The sequence below is a fragment of the Melanerpes formicivorus genome, unplaced genomic scaffold (genome assembly GCF_026170545.1).
Source record: "Melanerpes formicivorus ecotype bairdi unplaced genomic scaffold, bMelFor1.0.p_v2 SCAF_12, whole genome shotgun sequence".
Classification (NCBI taxonomy): domain Eukaryota; kingdom Metazoa; phylum Chordata; class Aves; order Piciformes; family Picidae; genus Melanerpes; species Melanerpes formicivorus.
Window position 1 is genome coordinate 10992154 of NW_027142364.1, and position 23148 is coordinate 11015301.

Below are 23148 nucleotides of genomic sequence, written 5' to 3' on the forward strand. Positions count from 1 at the left end.
GCAAGACAATCACAGAATTAATCAGGTTGGAAAAGACCTTCAAGATCATCAAGTCTAACCTATCACCCATAAAATTCAGGTTCAGAATCATTAAAGGACAAAAATAAAAGCAAGGTGGAATTTTTATAAAGCTCAATGGCCCCTTTTGATGTGGGATATGCTTTGCAATGGCTACTCTTGGTTTGCCCTGTAAAATGTTTTTGTTCAAGCAGATTTAAGACATTCTCATATGCAGAAACACTCATGTTAATGACAATGCATTTATCAGAAAACAACAACAAAAGTGTTGCTCTGCATCTCTTTATCTGTATTTCTGGCTAAAAATAATGCAGTAAGTACAATAGGGAGACACTGCTACTTTTTGATACCTTTGTAAACCGATGTAAGACTCTCAAGGAGTGCAACGGACCTAATGATCTCAAAGTGATCTCAGGAAATGTACATCATCCTCCACAACTAGGTAATTATGAATCTTCAGATTAGTTGCTCTTGATTATTTTGTTTTGAAACCTGGAAATCAGGATAGGGAAGAAATCCAAGGGGGTTATGCCAGGTACAATCCTTTTGTAGGACCTGGCAGTTTTGTGCATGTCTGGAATATTAATGTGGAGCAGTACATATATAGAGGCACTGGAAGCAGCAATGTGTCCAGATGCTGGTATTACCTATTCTGGAGAGGCAGAAGCCAGCGGACCTGGTGGCAGGAGCCAACAATGTGCCCTCATGGGCAGGAAGGCCAATGGCATCTTTGGGGTGCATTGAGTGTGGCAAAAAGGTTGAGGGAGGCTTTCCTCCTACTCTGCCCTGCTGAGGCCTCATCTGGAGTACTGTGTTTCCCATTTCACAGACAAGCAGCTTCAAGAGTCTAGGGCAGAGCCACTAAGATAGTGAGGGGACTAGAAGACATACCTTATGAGGAAAGTCGGAGAGAGCTGGGGCTGTTTAGCCTGGAGTAGACTGAGGGAGGTCTCACTAATGCTTATCAGTATCTAAAGGGCAAGTGTCAGGAGGATGGAGTCCTGAACCTGTCCCAGTGGTGTTCAGTGAGAGGACAACGGGCAACGGACACACACTGGGACACAGGAGGTTCCATGTAAACATACGTAAAAAATTATTCACGTTGAGGGTGGCAGAGCACTGCTCCAGGCTGCCCCGAGTGGTTGTTTTTCTGGAGGCATTCCAAACCTACCTGAAAGTGTTCCTGTGTGGGTGATCCTGCTCTGGCAGAGGGGCGAGGGACTAGATGATGTTCTGAGGTCCCTTCCAACCCCCCACCATTGTGACTGTGTTTCCCCTGCCCCTAACAAAAACGAAAACTATGGCCACGACTCTACAGTCAAGCAGGACAGAGGCCGCCGCTCAGTGCGCATGCTCGCAACTCTTCGCGCCTCCTCCTGCTAGAGGAAGGGTCGGGGGAGGTTCGGCTTCCGTTGGCGCAGGCGCAGCTCGTGGCACGGCGGGAGGCTTGCGGAAGCAGCGCGCCCTGCCCGCCGTCTGCCGTTGGCGCCGCCTCTCGCCCCTCTGAGCGTGTTGACGTAGTGCGCGTGCGCCTTCCGGTCGCTGGTGGGGGGAAGGAAGATGGCGGCCGGCTGTGGTGGGGGCTCGTGAGTCGGCGGTGGTTTCCGGGGCTGGAGGGACGAGGCGAGTGGCTGAGGCTACAGGGCGCGAAGTCGAGGTACGGGAGACCAGCTGGACAGTGAGCGCGGCTTGGTGCGGGGTCGCTAGCGGGACGGGCGCGGGAGTGAGCAGCCTGGGAAATGCGGCTGCTTCCGCCATTTTTAGGCCGCGGCCCAGAAGCGGTGTGGCCGAGGCCGGGAAGAGGCCGAGCCCCTACGCGGCCCGACAGTGGCAGGAGGTGGGTGCAGCCGCGAGGGACCACAGGGTTGCCTGGGCTGAGGCACATTTGGGAGTGCGGGGCCCTGGCTATGTCCGCGGAATGTGGTGAGCGCAGGGCTCGTGGGGTGCGGTGTGCCGGAGGGCCGAGGTGGCGGCGAAAGCTGAGACTGGGAGCAGACAGGTGGTTTTATTTACTGCGTGCTGCATAGGTCCCTGCTTGTGGCCTCTCCCTTGTCTCTCAATTCTGCCTTTTTCTAAGGTTTTAAAAAAAAATTTTATTTGGGATATTAATTCTTTGCCTTGTATTTGAGCGGAGATCGGGTTATGAGTGCTCGAAGATAGGGCTTGGGAAGCCCTAGCTGTTACGGGTAAATACAGCCGTGTTTAGGAAGCATTTGGTTATTCGGGAAGAGTGGATGGATTTAATAACGCTTAGGTGGCACATTTCACTGTTTGAGACTCACCAGTCTATGAGTATGACATGGATAGTAAACCTAACTAACCTGTTAAATTTGAAAAAGTGCTTCATCTTTTTTCCGTTGGAGAGAACTCATTAAACTTTGTACCTTCTTGAAGATGGATGTTACTTTTCTTTATCCGACTTAGTTTCTTTTTTGCAAGTAGATAGCTGTGTAGTTACAAATATGGCATTTTTAAATACTGGTTTGAGCACATCTGTTTGCTTTACAAAAGTTGTCATAGGTAAGTAGTTTTGTACTCGACTAGTTTTATATTATACTAGTATTGTGCCTTGTGATATCTTTAATGGCAGGTTTTGATTAGTATTTGTGAATCTATTTTCCTGTGTTGACATTAGTTCCTCACCCTTCTCCCTATAACAGATGTTTGCCTTTGTTATGCTTTTCATAACTCAGACTGTTCTATCCTTGCTTTAAGAAAGGCAGCACTACACACATGCTTGTCAGAGGATTTATACTGTGCAGGCAATATCATGTCCTGAATTTTTAATCAGTTAAATTGACTTCTCAACAGTTTGCTGCAGTATTCTGCTATCATCTTTACTATAAGAATATACACTCATAAAACTTACTTCAAAACCTGCTCTCAACATCTTGTTCAGTTATGCTGTAGTATTTCCAGTGGGAAGATTTGAAAATGTAGTTAAAAGACTTTGTATTTAAACACTATCAGCATGATAAGAAAAATCTAGCAAGTCGTTAGTTGTTTTGCTGTTAGCATTTTTGGTGTTCTCTGCCCAGCTGCCTTACAGTTTGGAAGGCAAGCATTATACAACCTACCTGCATTTGACTGGTTCAGAACTGGATGGAACTATCAGATATATTAAGAGCAAGGATTCTTAGAAATAGGTATTGAAAGATGGGTTAAAACCCCACCCGGGCTGTTTTGAGCTGTAGAGAACATTATGTGCTAGTAACTAGTGTACATTTTATTTAATACTCCATTACTAGAGCTGGTAAAATGTTTTAAATGTCAGGCACTACAGGCAGTGAAAATCTTTTCCTGTTACCTGAAGTATTGATCCTCCATTGTATTGTTTCAGCAGTAGTCATTACACTGGTAGGACAGTTGGAATAGGGAATTTTCAATTTTGATAAATGTTTTTGTATTCCTGTTATCAGTAGAGGTTAACACAGGAAGTAAGAGTGTAGTGATCCTGAATTGTTGTATTAAATGTACTAGAAACTCCTTTAGCTGCAGCAGAGAGGCCTTGATCTGAGGGAGGGATGAGAAATCCTCATATTGTTTCCATCCTTAGCAGCTGTCTCAGTCTTCTGACTCTCCTGAAAAAGAAGTATAATGGAACAGACTTATGCTTGAGTAAGTGTGTGGAAGGAATACAGCCTAACTTAATACTGAGATGACGCCATGCAAAGTGTGTTAACTTTTTGCATCTTCCAGCCACAGAGTTGATACCTAGGGAATTTCCATAGCTGGTTCACTAATGCTGGAAATTATTTTAACTTTGCCCAGATGCCATTCTGGTTTATAATTTAGAAAATTACTTTTATCCTGGTGCAGGAAAGCTGTAAAAGCAAACTGAAAACTTTATCTGCAGAGTGTTTGTGAATTTTATGAAATTGTTTCTTAATTTGTTTTATTTATTTTCTGGTACTTTATAGTTTTGCTATGGAAAGTTTTACACAAATGAAAATACAGATAGGCAGGCTTATTTGGTGTAGTTAGTGAAGAAACATCACTGATAAGTAAACCCCAGTTCAAGTGAACATTGGTAGAGCTTGATTGAGAGGAGATGCAAAATATTAAAACCTTGAGATAACCTTAGATTTTTTTCTCTTACTTTCAGAGACTCTCTAGGATAAGAGCAGAGAAGTAGATTTTTTGGACAGCTAAATAGTTTTTGATTGTTTGTATTTTGTTACTATTTGTTTTACTCCAGTTTAGAGCATCCCTGATCCCATATTTTTAAATAGTACTAAGCAGCAATCCATTTGTGCTCACTAGTACTTAAAAAGGGTACTCAGCATTTAATAGAATGTCATTTCTGGTTCAGCCAGCTCTTCACAGTTAAGGCTGGGTGTACCAGTCATTCTGTTGTGAAACTTGAAATGTGATATGAAGTATATATTTACCAAGAAAGAAAGAAAGCCAACTAGTTTCTCTTATGTTGTGCAGTGTTGCTTTTGATAACACATTTAGTATAAATACAGTGCTTGCATGGTGATGTGAAATAATGGTTAAAATTGTTCTTCAGTTTATGGCAATGTAGATTAAAGTTTGTGGTGGGAAAAGGTAAGGCCTGATAGGTTGTATCATAGTAGAAGCCTTCATTTCCTTGAGGTTGTAATTAGAAAAGTGGCAAAGTATTCCAGCTCTTCATTGTTTGCTTATTTCAAAAACTTTTATTTCAAACTTCTTTTCCTTGTTGAAAGGGGTCTCAATTTAAAGAAGAAAAAACAAAAACACCAACCCCCAAAACAACCTAGAAAGAAATGTGACAGCTGTAGTACTTCTTAATAGCTTAAGCACAACTCAGAACGTACAAGTTTAAATCTACTATGGACTCGATACTTTACTTGGAACCATTACACTTTTTTGGTACTGTTTCTTCTTGCTTGCTTAGAGTGATCACAGTTAGGATTGCAAGGTATTCTCTGAATGTGGAGGGATACTAGAGACCAAATTATGCTTTGAAATGAAGATAATTGATAGTGCTCCTATTTTACCTCTGCAGCAAATTATAAAATGGAAAAAGTGTGATTCTGTGTTGAAAGAACAGCCAGGATAAACAGATCCCAGTTTATCTAGGCAGGTCTGTACCTGTTTATGACATGAAGGGAGAAAAACCCCAAACACCAACCAAAAACCCTCTAGACTAAGCAACCCAAATCCTTTTCACTAAGACACATTGTTGAACAGGAAGAATAAGCACTAGCTTCCGTAATATGGATAATCTTTAATCCTGACAAGTCATATAAATATATTCTTAAGGCTTGAAAAATGTACCAAATCAAATAATAATGAATCATGCTAAGTTGCAGTGAAGTCTTACCAGCAACTGGGGATCCTGTTCTAAGCAGTTTCACTAGTCATTGCTTCTATCTCAATTTCTCTGTGGTACGAGGAGCCTCAGAAGTTAATACAGTTGCTCATTCAATGATTTTACATAACCTAGAACATCCTTTTAAATAATTTAATTCACAATATTCTGCTGCCACTCTTCTCTTGGTACCAGAGTTCATATAGTAGTGGAGGCAGCTGTACAGGGGGACTCTTTCTTTGAGCAGGAGTATGATACTTGTTGTTAATCTGTTTCAGGCTTCTGTTTTGGTGTGTGACTTGGAAACACTGATTCTCGAACTGGCAAGGTGATAGGGAGAGAGGAGGTGATGGGAAGTCTGTGCCTTTGCTGTAGCACTGACTTATGCTGCATGCTGTAGTCATGTATTGAGAGGAAATAAACACTTCTTAGCTAGTATGGCACAGGTATCAACTTTTGTAAAATACATCCCTAAACATTTAAGGTTATGCCTACTCAGTACCAAATTTTAAGGCAAATGCTCTTGAAGCTTGGAATTTAGATTGCATTTTATCACGCTCCTGTAACTTCACTCAAAAGTGAGTACCCCTGAGTTGAACAGTGTGGCAGGATAAGCCAAAAGCAGTTTTGTAACTAGAAGTATAGTTCTGTTGACACATGATACTGTGTATTGGTGTTTTATACGCTTCAGGACGGGTGCATAAATACTTGAAATAATCCATATTTCTTTGGTCTAAATGTTGCAGTGTTCCTTTAAGTCATTTTCCCAAATCCAAAAAAATGTGATGCAAAAGCATATGTTACTGTCCCCTTCTTTCAAAGGAAGGACAGAAGCTGGATAACAAGTGGGTAGTATTTTATGGGTTCCGTGTAGTTTGTGTTTATCGTGTAGTTCTGGCAACACAGTGATTTCTATTTTGCTGTGGGTGCATGAGTATTCATATGAGTCTGACAGGAGCTGCACTTTAAGTTGGGTAAGGAGCACCACAGCTCCAGCTGATGCAAGTGCTTAACTAACTTACAGCCTTGAGGACTCTGCAGGTCTGCCCTTCCCAGTGTACATTTGCAGTTACTTAAACTGGTAACTGCAGCCCAAGGTACTGTAACTTCTCCTGCTTCTAGTAATTTGTTTTTATTCCTGTGTCAGTAAAAGCATTTCTAGAAGTCCATAGTTAGTTGGCTGAGAATCTGCTCTGGGATTCTAGACCTTTGGAGAACTTGAATTTTCAACACTGAAATTCTCTGGTGACATGCATTTCTACTGAACTGTCATTCTCCTGGGGAACTTGGTAACTGTTATTGAGGAAAATCTTACACTGAATTCTTTGCTCTTCGAAAAACTTTGCAGGATTGATGTATGCGAACTTGAATTTTGTTTACTGAGAAATGTGTTGATAGAGAAGATGAACACATGCTTTTATTGAACAGTATTAAGTGGTAAAGAAGCTTAAATGTGGTGGTTAAGCAGTAATATGTATCTATATTATCTTCATAATCATTTGCATGGCTTGTAATTCACGAAGAAAGACCAGAAAACTAATATCCTTGGAAGAATTGTCTGTATAATTCCAGTTAAAAGCAAGTCTGTTTCTAGTTCAGTTGTGTGAGCAGATGGCCATCAATTTAGAAAGTGTTCCAGTATTGAAAGTTTATCCAAATGAATCTCTACATTTACTGTGTTTTTAAGTAGGCATGTTTCTGACAAGACTTAAATCTGAGTGATACTATGCAGACATTTTAACATGGAGAGCTTAAATTTCAATAACTAGCACAGTTTATTTTTTCCTCCTAGAAGTTTGTTCCTCATTGAATTAACAGCTTCAATAATAACCAGTAACAAATGGGGATTATGCTTTGACCTTCCACACCAAAGTGACAGAACAGTAGTTTACATATATGCTAGACCAGAGCAGATATTGAGAAACTACACTTTTCAGTTCTTTCTTTATCCACATAAATACAGTCAGAACTTTACTTAGTCCAAGTAGCACTGGTTTGGGTTTTTTCTCACTATTACCACAATCCAGGGGGGTGGGGTGGGGGTGGTTGATGTAATTTTTGTTTTTTAAACTCTAATCTCTAATGGGGAGCATTGGTAAGGTAAGCGAAGTCCATAAAGGTTGTTTAGTAGCGTTGTGTGATTTGATAAAGTTTGAATTATTCTCCCCAATTCCAGTACCCTTGCTTAAGGGTGTTTCTGTATTAGCTGTGTCTGGACATAGCAACCATAGGCTTTAATTTGTCTTTTGCTTCAAAAATAGCTGGTAATTTGCTTGAAACGCTTGAGTTTTGGTTTTGGAGAGGAATAACAAACAAATCTCTGTCTTGGATAAATCTTTGTGTGAATATGCTACATCTTTTGTCAAAAGAGAATCAAAACCATTGGATATTGCTGGGAAAATACTCTAGGATAGTATGTTAAAGAGCATTTATTCTGCAGTATGGCTGTAAAAGTGTTTAGTGTCATCTTATACTGAATACATGAAGTATGTAAACAACCTTGATGTGTCCAGAAGATAGGGCTTTGCTGCACAAAACCTCCACTTCAGGGTGCAAGTTAGTGTGTAAACATGGATAATGAGTGTCTTTCACCATTAAATTACGTAGTTAAATAAAAAGTTCTTTGTCTTGAAGCGTTCTACTAAAGTGAAAAATCTTTTTGTGGAGAGAAGCAGAAAAATAATCTTTGAAATAAGTTCTCTAATTACTGAAAAACATTGCTTTTAGTTGCAGAGTTTTTCTTAATTTCTTACACTTTTCACCATATGAAGGCACTTTTTTCCTCACATCATCACACATGATAGCACTTCCTCCTGCTCCCCCTTTCAGACTTCAGTTTCCTAGGTATGGAAACTGAAGACACTATGCTTCTACCTTTTCTTGGCCCAGAAACTGGTATGGCAAACAGTGTTGCTTTGTCAGGACTGGCCTGAATAACACTAAGGATAGGGGGGAGGAGAAAGCACAAAGCATTCCTTGCTTCATGAAGTAGAGATTTTTCTTAATTCTTTTCTTTGGATACTTTCAACATTTGCTTTTATGTAAAAGTTGCAAGAGTTCTGAATATGTTAAGCGTTCAATAGATGAAGGTTATAAAAGATGAATTTTCATAACAAGTTACAACTCTTAATTCCCAAATCATGCTAAAAAGGTTTTGGTATTTTCTTGTCAGTCTTGAATTTGCAACTCTTAGAGACTCTGATACATTTCAAACAAGGTTGAGAATGTTTCTGTATGTAGTGTGAGGAGAATCAGTCAATTTTTAAATTGTACAGACTTTGTTCTCTTTGTCATCAGAATTTCAGTAGGTCATTTCTGACACAAAAATACTGGTTGCTTCATTTCCCTGCTTTAGCTTTATCCTTCAAACTGCTATAATCCTCCTACTAATTTTTCCTTCCACTGACCCTAAATTTCTGCAATGATTTTTGTAGCACTTCTTCCCGTTCTTTCTCTTCCTCTCCTCTACACGTCTCCCACTGGTGTTTCTGTTTATACAAATGAAGGCTTGAGTCTTCTAAGGAGCTATCTCCTGCCAGGAACCAAGTATAGAAAAAGGAAAGCAAAATGTGTATTTCTTTGTATGCTACTTTAATAATGATTTATCTCTAGAATCTGATGAAGTTCCAGTTCAATCATACATGAGCTGAGAAAGAGAGATGATAATGATTTGGGGATTGTGTACCTAATCATTAGTACTTGAGTCAGGAGGGACCTAGATGTGCTTGAGGAATGGGTCAGTAGAAACATTCTGAAGATTGACAAGACATGGAAAGTCTTCATGTGCAGGCATAGCCTCAGATTTGTGCAAGCTGCGAAGGGACTGTCTCAATAGCAGTGTCACTCAACAAAACCTGGGAGACAGAGTGAGTGCCAAGTTGAATGAGCCAACAATAGGTTCTTATTATAAATGTGAACTACATGTTGGGTGAAACTAGGAGGAGCATTCCAGGCAGATTCGTCTGTGACTCTTTTTTTTCTTTTAAACCAAAATTAGTGTTAGTTCAGGTAGTCTTGATGTAAGAACCAGGTGAAAAATATATTGCTATTTAAGATTAGGAAAGATTTGCAAGGATGAGAGGCCTTTTTTCCTTGTAAAGTATTTGTCAGGCTACTTTTGGTGATTTAAAAGTTATTCCTAAAGTTGTTTTATTATGAAATGGTACCTCCAAAGTAAAGCAGCATCAATTATCACTGAGGTGTGAAAACCAAACTGGATGTATTGCAACTGCTTAAGATTAATTGCTGTTACCATAGAAACTCATAGTGATAAAAGGCAGTCTGGGCTGTAGTCTAAATGCACGTCTTAACAAATGTCAAGATAAAGCAGTAGATTAAGTTAGCAGAAGAATATTGCTTTATTAAAAATATTTTAATATTATGAGTAAACTTAAAGCAAAGTAATACTTTCAGTAATACTGAAATCATGTGCATCTTGTAACTCAGGGTTAGGTGCAGTCTGCCAAGCATCCTCTTACCGCGAAATATACACTTAAGCTTGCTGCACAGTTGCTTTTGTGAGGTGCAGAAAGGTAATGTTTTTAGGCTGTTTTGCTTGTGAAAGCAGTTTTCTCTACTGTGATCAGAGTGGTAAAGCAGGCCCTTTTAATGAGCTTTTACTTTGGAATGAGTCGAGGATCTAGTTTGAACATAAAATGAAGGATGCTTGAAACTTGTTTATGTAGTATTTGTTTAGCACTAGAAATCCAACATTTGAAGAAAATGCTAAATGTGTATGCAACTTAGTTACAGCTAAGCAGACCAAACTGTTTAAGATTGTTCTCCAGATGCTGTAACCTGAGAATTTCAGATTGGCTGCTTGAAGTTCCCCCCCCCCCCCCCCCCCCCAATATCCCATTCTTCCTTGGAATTTTAGATGTCTTCATTTCTCTGTATGCTTTCTGTATTATTTCAGAGATTCTTGGGCATAATGTCTTTGTATGTGAAACTTCATAGATACAGGGCTTTTGTCAGTTAAGTGTCCAGCACCTCTGCTCTTTCTGCAGAGAGTAAACCCTTGGAGTCAGAAACTGCATCCAGATAATCACGTCTTGTTCATTGTGCAATGAATGATAATTGTTTTCTTTGATTTATTAGAAATGTTACATGTTCTAGCCTTTGAGATTGTATTGTGTATTGAACTTCATGGCAAATCTAGGCATAATCAAAGTACAGAACTGAAGTTAAGGGGAAAAAATGTACTGCTGCATTTTTAGGTTCTTGTTTGTGCCAGTGTAGTAGATTCTTGGTTGTGTATGAAACAAACATCCTTGAAATGTCTCCAGATAAGAGGAGGTCATTAAACATTTTAGGCAGTTAGTTTATCTTGACTTAGCCTGTGTTTTAAGTATCTGTTTCTGTGTTTTTGATGAAAATTTCGGAGCTTTATTTGTTTGTTTGTGGGGTTTTGTTTGTTTTTGGCAGGGGTGGTTGTGTTTTTGCATTTTTTATTAGAATAGTGTGAGTGGAACAGGGAAAGCTGCCAAATCCTTTTTCCTCCACTTTGCATGGTCAGAATTTAGAAGTAATTTCTGGAAAGTTTTGTTGACGAATAGAGCATAATAGAGCACGGGTGCTAATGTATATTGACAGTACAGCAATAGAGCCCAGGGGAAATCAGCTTGCTGCAAAGAACAGTAGGGTTGCTTAATAGCAGTTCTGTGTAATACAGGTCAGTAGTTTTTCTTGAGTTTCACCATTTGGTGTGTTGTGGACCTCTAGCACCTGTGGACAGTGAAAGATTCTGTTCTCACAGAACGTTAATGTGTCATCTACAAAGTTTTTGGGAATCTACATATAAAAATGCAGGAAACCACAAGACCATGCCATGACTTAGGTAATTCAAAGGTGGGAATCAAATTTTTAAATACTCAAGGAGCATTTAATGGGGGAAAAAAAAACCTTACACATTTTTTCTGCTGTTATGAGTTGAGGGGTTGTCTGCTTTTGACAAAAACACATAATTTAATCAGAAGGCTACGTTGAGTAACTTTGCATTTCATCATTGCTTCTCATTGCCAGATGCAAATTGTCCTCATCACTGGAATATGTGCTGGTTTTACAGAAGTGTGGTTCTGTTAAAGCATTTCAGTCATGGGTGGGTCACAGAGTGGCTTTGAAGATGAGGATGTTAGGAGTTTTTTAACTAGTTTTATATTTGTGCTTAATACAGCCATTATCTTTCAGAACTGGTGAGAAAGATGCCATCTAGTTGCAGAACTGTAAATCAGTAAAGACCCATATCAGTGTTTCTGGATTAGATTTGTTTATGTGTAGCACTTTTCATGAAGCAGCTTTGTCTGTCTAAAATCTGTGTTCTAAAAAAACCACTTAATAAAAACAAGTACTTGTGAAATTATTTGAGATTCTTGAATGTCTCATGCAGATGTACAATTTTCAGGCTTTAGGTCATCTTGTTTTCCCAATATGATTAAATGTTATTCTGATACAATAGGAAGTGGAAACAGCAGTTCAAGGAAGCGGTCAAATTAATATATTCACTAGATCTGTAAAGTGTTATTTTTTTCTTTATAATGTTTCTGTGATTTCAGAGCAGAATTGTGTAATGTACTACAGAGGAAATTTAGGATTGATCTTATCTATATAGAGCAGAAACCAAGTCATCTCTGTAGTGAGAGTAATTTCACTGTATCTTCAGAAAAATTTGAATGCTTACTGCTGCTAGTGCTGTTTTTGCAGTGGTTTTAGTAATGTAAGTGACAATTCCAGATCATAAGCAATTCTGCTTCACTGCAGAAACACTGCTTTAAATTAATCTTTTCCTCGGATTAATTTCCTCTTTTAAAGGAATTGTTCTGGGAATAGTTAATTTAGATGTTTTAAAGTATTTGGAGGACCATTTACTTACGGACTAATACCATATGTGACTTTTAAAAAGCAACTGAACTCCACAAATACATCTGTGTTGAGACACCATGCTGTCCTGGGTGCAAGGTCCTTCTTAGGTTGTCAGTTTTTTGGGTGGTGGTGGTGTTTGGGGGTTTTGTTATTTTGGTTATTTTTCCTCTTCTCATTTGTACCTATTCTGTAGCTATGTCCCTCTGATTACTCAGTAGTATTAGCAAAGCTGCCATGTTTCTGGCACTCTTAGGAAGACATAAGTCTCACTCCATTTCAGCTATACATGTTGATGGTTAACACCCAAGATGTCCCATTGCTGTTCCTTGTTACAAGCTCCTTAAGTTCTGCTTTGCAGTTTCTTTTAGTGAGTTCTCTCAACTAAATTATTTTTAATTTCTCCCCTTTTTAATATATGTCTATTTGTTAGATTTCTTTCTCCCTCTTGACTGATCTTACTCATTGGTGTTCTGGCTTCTACAGTTACTCCCACTCTTACTGTTTCTTCTAACTTGTTTTTGGGTTTTTTGTCTATCTGATCCTAATCCAGCCTTCAGTTTCATGTCAGATATGTCTTAATTTATTCCCCAAATGGTTGCACTTTCCAGGCTTTCTGTTGTCACTTCAGCTGAAAAGTAAGCCTAGTTACTTGCATTCTGGTGTGTCTGGGTAGCTCTTTTTTCTGCTCAGTAAATTTGTTATATATTCTTTGTATTTACTCTCCAAATACATGAAAGTTGGTCAGCTCTGAAGAAGTATTTGGGGAGACAGGGAAACTTGCTATCTCTGTAAAGTTGGGTTTCTGTTGCAAATAGTAAAGACAAGTGAAAGAATGAAATAGAAAGATTCAATTCACAGTTCAAATTGTGATAAAAGTGTAATGAGCTAAAAGAGAATAGCAATTAATTGGTAACATTGCTATCTAGGAACAATAAAATAAAATCTGATCTGTGCTTGGAAGAACCTTGGTTGGTTCCAATTCTGTATAGCAAGGAAGTAATGGAGTCTTACATTAAAACCCTTGTTGATAAACTCAAAAATAAAAACAAAGATTGGTACTATGCCAAGAAATAGGAAATTGGATATTACTATTCTGGATGAGACATTGTCCTCCAATACTGTTTTGCATGTTCCTGCTTATGCTCTCAGTATGACAGAAGCTTTAGCTATTGATGCACTGAATTCAGTCACTTCTACACCTGATACAAGAGTACTGGTTTCTCTCAAAGACAAAATAGGGTAGCAGTTACTTAGTGTTAAATGCATATATTTGTCTGACTGTGGTAAAGGTCTTTGGAAATGAATGTTCCAGTTTGATCTGATAATTCAATCTGTGCCAAAACCCCCTCCATTTCTAAAGTGTTTCTGTTTGGAAACTTTGTATGAGGATATTATGTAGGGAAAAGCATGATGGAGGCATTATTATAAGAAAATTATAGTAAGCAGATGGGTAAACAAATATTTTTGCAGAGTTTGTAACTGCAGGTAGGACGCTTTTTGTGATGGAGGCAGTGATCTCAAGTTGGAGAAACTGTTTAGAACAGAAACAGAACATAAACCGTTTGTTTTCCTCAGCCTTTGTCATCGTGTTGTAAGTGTGATGTCACATTTTCACTTGTTATAGTCATGACCTTCGAAGGGTTTGGAGGAGGTGTAAATAACGTGTTTATGTCCCCTTGTGATAATAGCTTCTGATGATGTTAATTGCACATTAAGGGAATGTTGTTTATGCTATTTCCAGCTAGACTATTTGCTGTAGTTTTAGGTATGTCAGATCTAAATAAATTGATCTCTTTCGTGGCTAATGCTTTATTTACTTGTATTATTAACTGGGGGGAAAAAAAAAAAAAGGAAATTTTTGTTTTCTAAAAAATGTAAATAAGTTCCTAGTTTTTTTGGAATGTTTCTCTTAGGGCATTTGTCCTTGTTTGAGGCCAGGCAGATCCTCAGACACTCACACAAATGGATTGCAGAAGTGATGGAAAGTTTAAGTGGAAATGCAGTAAGTGTTTTACAGAAAGCTACAAGCATAGTGACAAAAGAAACCCAAAGCATACAGAGTCCCCTTACAGCATACACAAAAGCCTCATAACACTTCCCGTCTCCCACCTGAGGGTATACCCAAAAAAACCTCCAGGGCTCTTTCTTCCCCTCCCCTGAAAGCTAGTCTCTGCTGGCCAGGTCTGACACTGCCTCTCCTCCTTCTCCTCCTGGCACTAGGCCTAGTCAGGCCTAAGAGGCCTTGAGATAACTCCCCCACCATTACCTGATAGGGAGCATCTCTCTCACGGGAGCAGAGAGGGAAGAAAGAGGAAGTGAGTGACTGAATGACTTTGCAGATAGATTTATAGGGCACACATTGGGATGGACACTCAGGACACCGGAGGTGTATCTTGCATGGCAGCAATAGGAGGCACCCAGCCTAAACTGCCACAGCATTTTTGTTTCTTGCAAATGTATGGTCAAAGTTTTTTTGAAGCTTAAGAATATATCTGTCTGGTCTTGGCTCTTGAAATTTATTTTTTCAGTTATCTGTAAGATTACAGATGTATAGTTTTGAAAAAAAATACCTTTTTCCCCTCTGCTTAAAAGCACTGATTGGTTTAGGAGTGTATGTCTTAGACCTGAGAGAGATTGGCACTGGAAAGTGTATCTAGGTGGTAGGGTTTTCTTTTACTGAGTAATGAATAAGCTTTAAGACTATGTTAGTGGACTGGCTTGTTTAATACTGCCTTGTTTTTCTTGTTTGAAGAAGTCTCTTCCTCTCTTTGTGTTGTTGTGCTCTATTACCCTGTTAATTTTATCTTTGAGATTTAATACCTGTGACTTTGTGCTACAGTTAGCTAACCTCTGACCAGATGTAGGGGAATCTGAGATGGTGTTAGGCCTATGTGACATAGGTTTTTATACCTTTTTCTTGTTTCAGAGGAACTTCACATTGTAGTAATTTTGTTGTTACTGTGGTGTTATGATATGGCAATATGTATAGGTAGACATAGTGTTTCATTAGACCTCCTGATATTGGGCAACATTGAGGCAAATAAGCCTTTCGGTCTCAAAATGAAAGTTTTATTTACTGGAAAGCTGTTTGCTATTTCCAGTTACACAAGTTGGTCTTACAAAAGATGGTACTTCTGCCAAAGACTTAAATTTCCCCATCTCATTTAAGGAAAATGTGATTTTTAGTTTGGACTTGTCTAGTTCTTATGGCTTGTGTTTGTTTTTTCCCCTTGTACACTAGAGTTTGTGTAGTGAACAGCCAGGTGTCATAGATGGTTTGTTCTGTAGCAGGGCTGGCGCTCTTTAGCATGGGAAGGAGTGTCTTAACTTCTAGGTTATCAAGGCCCTACTTTCAAACCATCTTTTACATCTAGCATTTCTTTCTTGTTTCCATTTTTTTAACAAGCAAAAATGAAGCCATTTTTCAATGATGGGGATCCAACAAAGCAAGATAAAAGACTGGCAGTTGGAACAACTTTCTAATGCTTTCCAATTGAGGATATGACTATTTTAATAAATAGGAAAGTACATTCATGAATTTTCAAACAGATTACTTCAATTAAAAAAATATTGCCAATTTGATTTCCATTCTTTTTATTAAATGCACTCAAATGTTTTAGCCTTCATGAAAAGAGTTTCTCAGCCTTTTTAATGACAATGCCAGTTTATTTTGGTTTACTCTTTTAAAATTACTAATTCAGGTTGGGGAGTACAATTTGAAAACGAAGTTTGAGCTTTCGCTGATTCAGAGCATGTCACTGTTTAGTTAGAAGTTAGTATATGCTTCAAATACTGTGCATTGGATCCAGCTGTGAAGAGGTTGCTATGATCACGTCATTTAAGGAATGATCAGTTAGGTTTTTAACTCTCAGAAAAAATCTGAATATTGGACCATTTTTCACTTGCCTCAAATTTTCTTGGTGGAAGGAAATTGGTTACTTTTCTCAAACCTCGATAAATATGGAATCCATTTATTTTATGCTAATGGAATTTTAGGTATAGCTACAGGTAGCTCATGATCTGTGGTATATTTACTGGAAGTTGTGTAAAGGGAATGAAATGTTATTTTCAGGTTTTAGAGTAAGGTTTTGAGGCAGCCTTGTAACTAATTGGTAGTTCATAACTAACATTGTATCTCATGTTGAATCTGAAGGTTCTTGCCTTTGCTTATGCTCTTTCTACTGAGAATGGTATTTTCCTGCACAGTTCTAGTTTAGACATGGTACTGTGGACTTTATAGTGATCCGTTTTTCTACAAAATCCCTCTTGATAGGGAACAAAGTGTTTAACCACGTTAATGTCAGTGTTAAATGACACAAGGAAAGAGTAGTAATTGTTCAGAGGAACCTGCAAATAACTGTTCCTGGTATAGAGTGCTTTCTGAAGGTGCTATTCATCTTTGCAAACCTAAATTAGTGCTGATAATAGCGGAGGAAGGTTGTCATTATTATGTACTAACCTGGTGTTTTACCTTTTGCAGCCTTTCAGAAACAGGATCGCCATGGCCACAGAAATTGGCTCTCCACCCCGATTTTTCCATATGCCGAGGTTCCAGCACCAGGCGCCTCGGCAGCTGTTCTACAAAAGACCTGATTTTGCACAGCAGCAAGCAATGCAACAGCTTACTTTCGATGGAAAGCGGATGAGAAAAGCTGTGAACCGAAAGACCATAGACTACAATCCCTCTGTAATTAAATATTTGGAGGTTAGTTAATTTTCTGCTTTACTTAGGAAAACTTTTCAACTTGCTGAAATTCATCTTTTTAATGTCCATAGAGAAGTCGGGAATACCGGGAGATCTACTGCTACTTTCTCGGATTAAGTGAGAAATTCTTGTAAATCAGTGTAGTATGGATACAAAGGAGTTTGTTCCTTGGTACTAAAACTACAGTCATAGTATCATAGCTGATGTAGCTTTCCTGATGATGAGGTAGTATTAATTTCTTAAATATGACTTTCTGATGGAGATTTACTGTAGAAGTACTGGATATTAGTTTTGAAGAATTAAAATCTAGTCTGTAAATACAGGAATTGTTGGAATCTCAATAGCAACATGGGGGGAAAAAAAAGCTGAAATTAATTCCATCTACTGTGGCCAGCGCATGATTATAGCTTGTACATGTTAACAATTGGAAGAATTTAAGTTATCTTCTAAGATTTAAACACCAAATGTCAAAAACCTTTTCTTATGTTTTAGGAGTGCCCCTTACAAGATTCTATTAGTGGTAAACTAATTTTTAAACAAATTAGTGCCTTTTTTACTGTGGCAGAAATAAGCACCATCAAACTTCTGTTTTTTTAAAAGAACAAAAAGTCAGATCTGTATCTTCTGGATAATTAGGGTACATCAGAACTCCATTTCAGTCCTGGCTTCAACACTAATTTGATGCAGTTCTGTTAAAAAAAAAAAAAAAAGAGAGAGAGAGAAAAATAGTTTGTACATAATTTGCTCCTGGTCTAAGGAATTGTAGCAAACTGCAGTATTCATGCTGGAAATGTTTTACCCAGAATCGGAGCTCATATTTCTGATGCATACACAGATTTGTTTTGATAGTCTACGGCATAAAGCTGAAACAATTTCATGCTTCATTCATGGTTCTGTTTAACAGTTCACACAATTTAACTAATGGAAGGCATTTTTATCCTTTGGTCTACAAAGTTGCGTACATTTAAATGTATTATTATCTTTATGCTTCAGCCACTGAAGATTCCTTTCTAGCTCAGGTCACTGTGTGGGATTTCATTTAGAGTTCAACACAGCTCCTAATGGTGGAGATATTTATCCTGAACATAAAGCTTTTGAAATGATTGAACTTGCTTCTCGTAGAGTACTTTTAGCCTAGGAAGCCAAGTACCAGTCATCTGTTATAATTATTTGGCTTATTACGTAGAACTGCTCCTTTTATATTGTTAAGCTGCAGTTTTCAATGAGCTACTTTAGTCTACTGAAATTGAGACTTTGAAAACTCTTGAATCTTTTGTCCATGTTGTACAAATTCTACAGGTTTGAGACCAAAGTCTTTTAACTGAATTTAATATCTTTGGAGTACTTTCAGATTTACCAATCAACCTGTCAACCTGTTCCTTGTTTTCTGTTTAACAATGAAGTGTAGTAATGGTACCAACTAGGAGTTCTTTTCACCTTTTCAGAATAGAGTATGGCAGAGAGACCAGCGAGATATGCGAGCAATCCAGCCTGATGCAGGATATTACAATGACGTAAGTAAAACCTGATGACGTTTTGTGGTTATAATTTGTCCAGAAAATGGGAAGGTTTGTGCCTGTCAGCTGAGGTTATCTTTTTGTCCCAAAGAGGCCTTAAAGATGTTCTTGTTTTGTTGCAATCTGTGTCCATGAAGAGAATGTGAAATTGGATAGGCTTTGAATTTTTTAATGCAATAACTAATAATGCACTAAACTTGCAAAGCTGCTCTTGAATATGCTATTTCTGGATGGTTGAGATGGCAAGTCATGCAGACTTTTGAACATTTTGACTGACTTCTGATAATATTGCTGCAAATGAAAAACTTGCTTTTCCAACAGCTGTTCAGAACTGTTTTTTCTTGCAGTTTCTGGCTAGAGATGTCATGGCTAAGTCTTCTGTTTTTTCTCTTGTAGTTGGTTCCTCCTATAGGAATGCTAAACAACCCGATGAATGCTGTAACGACAAAATTTGTTCGGACGTCTACTAATAAAGTAAAATGCCCAGTGTTTGTTGTCAGGGTGAGTATAGTGTTAGTTTTACTTTAGAGTGGTATTCTGAACTGAAGACACAAGATAACAATTCAAGCAGTTGCAAATAAAACTGGCATGAACTATATGTGTGCTACTTCTGTCTAGTCTTCTGGTGGAGTGCTTTAGAAAATGAAATTACGGGGTCTGAGTACAAGGTAATTGCAAAATCACAGACTAATTTGGGTTGGAAAGGACCTTTAAAGGTCTACTCCAACCTCTGCTAAAGTGCACTCCTGTTTGGGAGGCCTAATATATCTTGACTCAGAGTTTTAAAAAAAAAAAAAGGCATTATGGTCTTTGTTTGACACTTGTGGCATCTTTTAAGAACTTCTCTGTGATATCAGCACTATTATTTCCTATGGATATTGCATGCTAGAAATGCATTGGTTCTTGTAGGCTGGTTCTTCTGTACAACCAGATTTTTCATTGCTTATAGAATGAGTTTTTTTTGTATTACAAAAGTCAAAAGCCCTTTGGCACAGTCCTGCAAATTCATCTATCTTACATCCTCCAGAAAGTCATTTAGTAAATTTCAGTTTTGTAGATTCCCTGGAAGAGCATTATTATTAATTTGGAGGTTTGTGCTGAAGTGTTTAAATGTTGCACTTGCACAGTTACATTTTTCTTTTGCAGTGGACTCCTGAAGGGAGACGGTTGGTCACTGGTGCATCTAGTGGAGAATTCACTTTATGGAATGGACTGACTTTCAATTTTGAAACAATATTGCAGGTAAATTCGTCTGCTGTGTATTTCCTTGGGCTCTCGGAGCGTTTTTTAGGTAAACATCTTCACCTCGCTCATTGTAGATCTGTGGTTTAAGTGCTGTAATGGCAGCCTTAGAGGTCTTCTGGGGTGTGTTTTTATTTTACTCTGACCCCATGTCAGACTGTGGCTATGGGCAGTTCATTTAATGCTTCTCATTGCATCCCCATACGTTGTGCTAACTGTTCTCAAGAACGTACTATGAATGTTTGTCATAATAAACATTTTGGACTAAAAATAAAAACCATCTTCATTTACTATTCAGAAGATCACTGTATGCAAAGTAAGGGCATTTTTTTTTTCCCCATGATAATGCCTTCAGTCTAACTAGGTCATCATTGTGTTCATTTCCTTGTCACAGCTGTTAAGTAGAAACTTTACTAAGGTTTGTGTGGGTCAGGTAGTATCTGAACATGTTTGCTAGAAGTTTTGTTTCTGAATTTGCAGGCTCACGACAGTCCTGTAAGGGCTATGACTTGGTCACACAATGATATGTGGATGTTGACAGCAGACCACGGGGGATATGTGAAATACTGGCAGTCCAACATGAACAACGTCAAGATGTTCCAGGCACATAAGGAGGCGATTAGAGAGGCCAGGTTTATACACAATATACCATTTTCTGTAGTACCTATTGCCATGATTAGACTGTTCTCTAAGTGTATTCTGGGTGCAGAAATGCATGGGTTCTGTCAGATTCTGGGAAACTTCCTGCACCACATAAACACAGTATTTCCTTTTGTTTCCACATTCTCACCGTTTTGCTGGCACCTTTCTGAATTAGTATTGTCCCAGTATCCGCCTCTGCAATATGTTAGAGATGTATTTGTCTGCCGCATTTTGCACTGGTATTCTTTTCATTTTTATATGGTGACAATGTGTATCAGTTATTCCTTTTTATACGCACTGTGTAAGACAACAATTTCATTCCAAATAAAGAATTCAGTCTTTAATAATCTTAACTGAATAAAATATAAAGCCTTCAGAAATAAAACACCTGCATAGTTCTCACAAAATAATAAAACACTAAATAAAGTGAAGAACTGCTTGGCTCAGTGAAGCCAAGGCTTCCAGTAATACTAAATACCCACGCAGACTGTCACATACAGAAGTCTAATGTTAATACTGAATGGGTTCTTCAAGCTTGAAACTGTAAGCAAGCCATTGAAAAGAAGACTGTAGGATATTCTCTTGGTCCACTGTTGATGCCTCAGTTGTGCAAATGTCTATATATATAAAAAAAAATGGAATCTAAAGTGATATCAGTAAGATGTAAATGAAGGATGTTTCCAAAGTAAACCTGCACGTAATTTTTAGTAAGATATGAAAATGTTTTTAAAGTAGGCCTGAAGGGAAGCTGCAGATCCAAAATGAAGCTAATGCAGTGTTTGTTCGGGTTCAGATGCTGGCCCTTGGAGATAAAGGTTCACTGCCACAAATGACTTTCCATTAAAGTCACCATTTTTCTTTGATAGCTTGCAGCATTTTCTGCCGAACTTCAGTTATAAGGTGCTTACACTGGACTTAGTTACTGTCTGACTATCATGGCCTTCCACTGTATTTCTCTACTATTTTAAGCCCTTTCCTGATCATAAAGATCTGAGATTTCATGAGGGCTTCCTCGTGGTCTTTCACTGCACGAGAAAGGAAGTGAGTGCCTGTCAGTTGCTGTAGATGTTCTAGCCCTAATCACATGGCTAAATAACTCCTTGCTTTTCCAGTGACTTTCATCAAGCGATACTGACTGCTCAATCTGGGAGCTTCTTCTGTGCTTGTAGGACTCGTTTTATGGTGTTGCTGGGGTGTTATAAGAGGGAGCTTTTCCAAATTATTTCACAATAAGTGGTACACTTGTTTTATATATAAATTTTTTTCAGCAGTTAATCCAACTAGCATTTTCCTGTGACCAGCTCTCCCTTATTTTTGCTTCTCTGCTGCAAAGCACCTGTGGCTGAAGAGGAGTATTTTCCTCAGAACAGTTCTCCTGTGCTTCTACACAGTGTCACTTTCTTATGGTATTACCAAACATGACAATCTTAGGTGACAGTTACAAATCATATTGCTGTTTGCTTCTCGTCCTGCAGAGAAGGCGCTACTGCGTGCAGTTGTAGGTAGGAAGGTGCTAAGAATGAATTCTAGATTGATTTTTTTTTTTTTTCCTCATTTGACAGGGGACTGCAATGCAATAGTAACCCTATGCTAAATTCATGTCCTGTGATGAGGTGTCATTTGGCAGGCACTGTATTCACTTAGAAGTCCCTATGTTCAAATGCATCCTTCGGTGTATAACACATTACAGTATAATTTTGCCCTGTCTGAGAAGCATAGATAATCTGTTAAATGCTGACTTCTTTCCCCTGCTGTGTGTCTTCATGTAACAGTTTCTCACCCACGGATAATAAATTTGCTACATGCTCTGACGACGGCACTGTTAGAATCTGGGACTTTCTACGTTGCCATGAGGAGAGAATTCTTCGAGGTATGTGTACCAAAAGTACTGATTGGGGTATTTCAAGAGGGGGAAAAAACATTTTTTAACTAGGTGTTCACAATACAGGAGTGTCAGTTTGTCTACATTTTTGTATTACATCCTTGACCTAAATCTTCCAAACAAGTTTTTTTGTTTGGCTGCTGCTATAGGTGCCTTTATATATTCAGGTAGGCTGCAGTTCACAATGGCCTTACTCTTTTTACTGCCCATATAATCTCTAAACAATGGAGGTGAATATAAGAACTTTTTTTGTTGTTGGTTTTTGTTTTTTTTTCTTCTCCATGTGCTGGCAGAAACAACTGTTTCTGGATCAGGAGTACATTTCTTTTTTTCCCAAGCTTAATCTTTATCATCACTTTTGCTTCAGAACACTCATCTTCATACAGAGAATTCCATTCTTTTTATGGGAGTACCTTCCATTCTGTTTTCTTCAGAGGCAAGGTAGTTACTTTTTCTTAGTCCTTAGGAGGTAGGCATCATTTAGGTAGGGAAAACAAGTACATTTTGATCCTGTCATGCATAGCACATGCAAATAATCCTAGCTTAGGTTCAATAATTTTCTGTCCAGCATCTGCATATGCTACCTTCTGATGCCTTTCCATTGGCCTTGTAGAGCTTGCTCCTATTCTTCCAGTCTTACTGAGCAAATGGCAGTACTTTCTGACAACTATTTCTTCCTTTCAGAAGATCTCAAAGGTATACCATTTAGTAGGAGAATGTATTATAAAATTGTGATGAGATTGGGGATTGTAGGAATGCAGAAAAACTGCAGTAAAAACATGGAATTTCAGTTTCAGATGTGTGAGCATGTTCAGTCCTTTCCTAAACTAAGGATTTTTCATTTTAAAAATCATACTTCCAGCTTGGACCTACATTACAAAGTAGACTTCTTCCTGTTTCTCTTGACTCTTAAGATCTTTTCTGGATTTAATAATGCATTGCTTTTAAACACCACTACTTTTAAAATACTTTGAGCTCCAGAGTT

At 38.4% G+C, this 23148-nt stretch overlaps 1 protein-coding gene across 7 annotated transcripts in view; it reads left to right on the forward strand.

Moving 5' to 3' along the window:
- The first annotated feature begins 1568 nt into the window (after positions 1 to 1568).
- WDR33 (WD repeat domain 33) overlaps positions 1569 to 23148 on the forward strand; it is a 65029-nt gene continuing 43449 nt past the window's right edge. For 6 of the 7 annotated variants that reach the window (XM_068145296.1, XM_068145291.1, XM_068145290.1 and 3 more), the window contains exons 1-7: positions 1569 to 1675; positions 16656 to 16880; positions 18326 to 18394; positions 18794 to 18898; positions 19544 to 19639; positions 20120 to 20271; positions 22054 to 22151. In XM_068145296.1, coding sequence (XP_068001397.1) covers positions 16677 to 16880; positions 18326 to 18394; positions 18794 to 18898; positions 19544 to 19639; positions 20120 to 20271; positions 22054 to 22151 — 724 coding nt within the window. In that variant the 5' untranslated portion in view covers positions 1569 to 1675; positions 16656 to 16676. Of the gene's footprint in view, positions 1676 to 1713; positions 1856 to 16655; positions 16881 to 18325; positions 18395 to 18793; positions 18899 to 19543; positions 19640 to 20119; positions 20272 to 22053; positions 22152 to 23148 lie in introns of those variants that run through there. The other variant, XM_068145289.1, reaches the window with a different exon arrangement.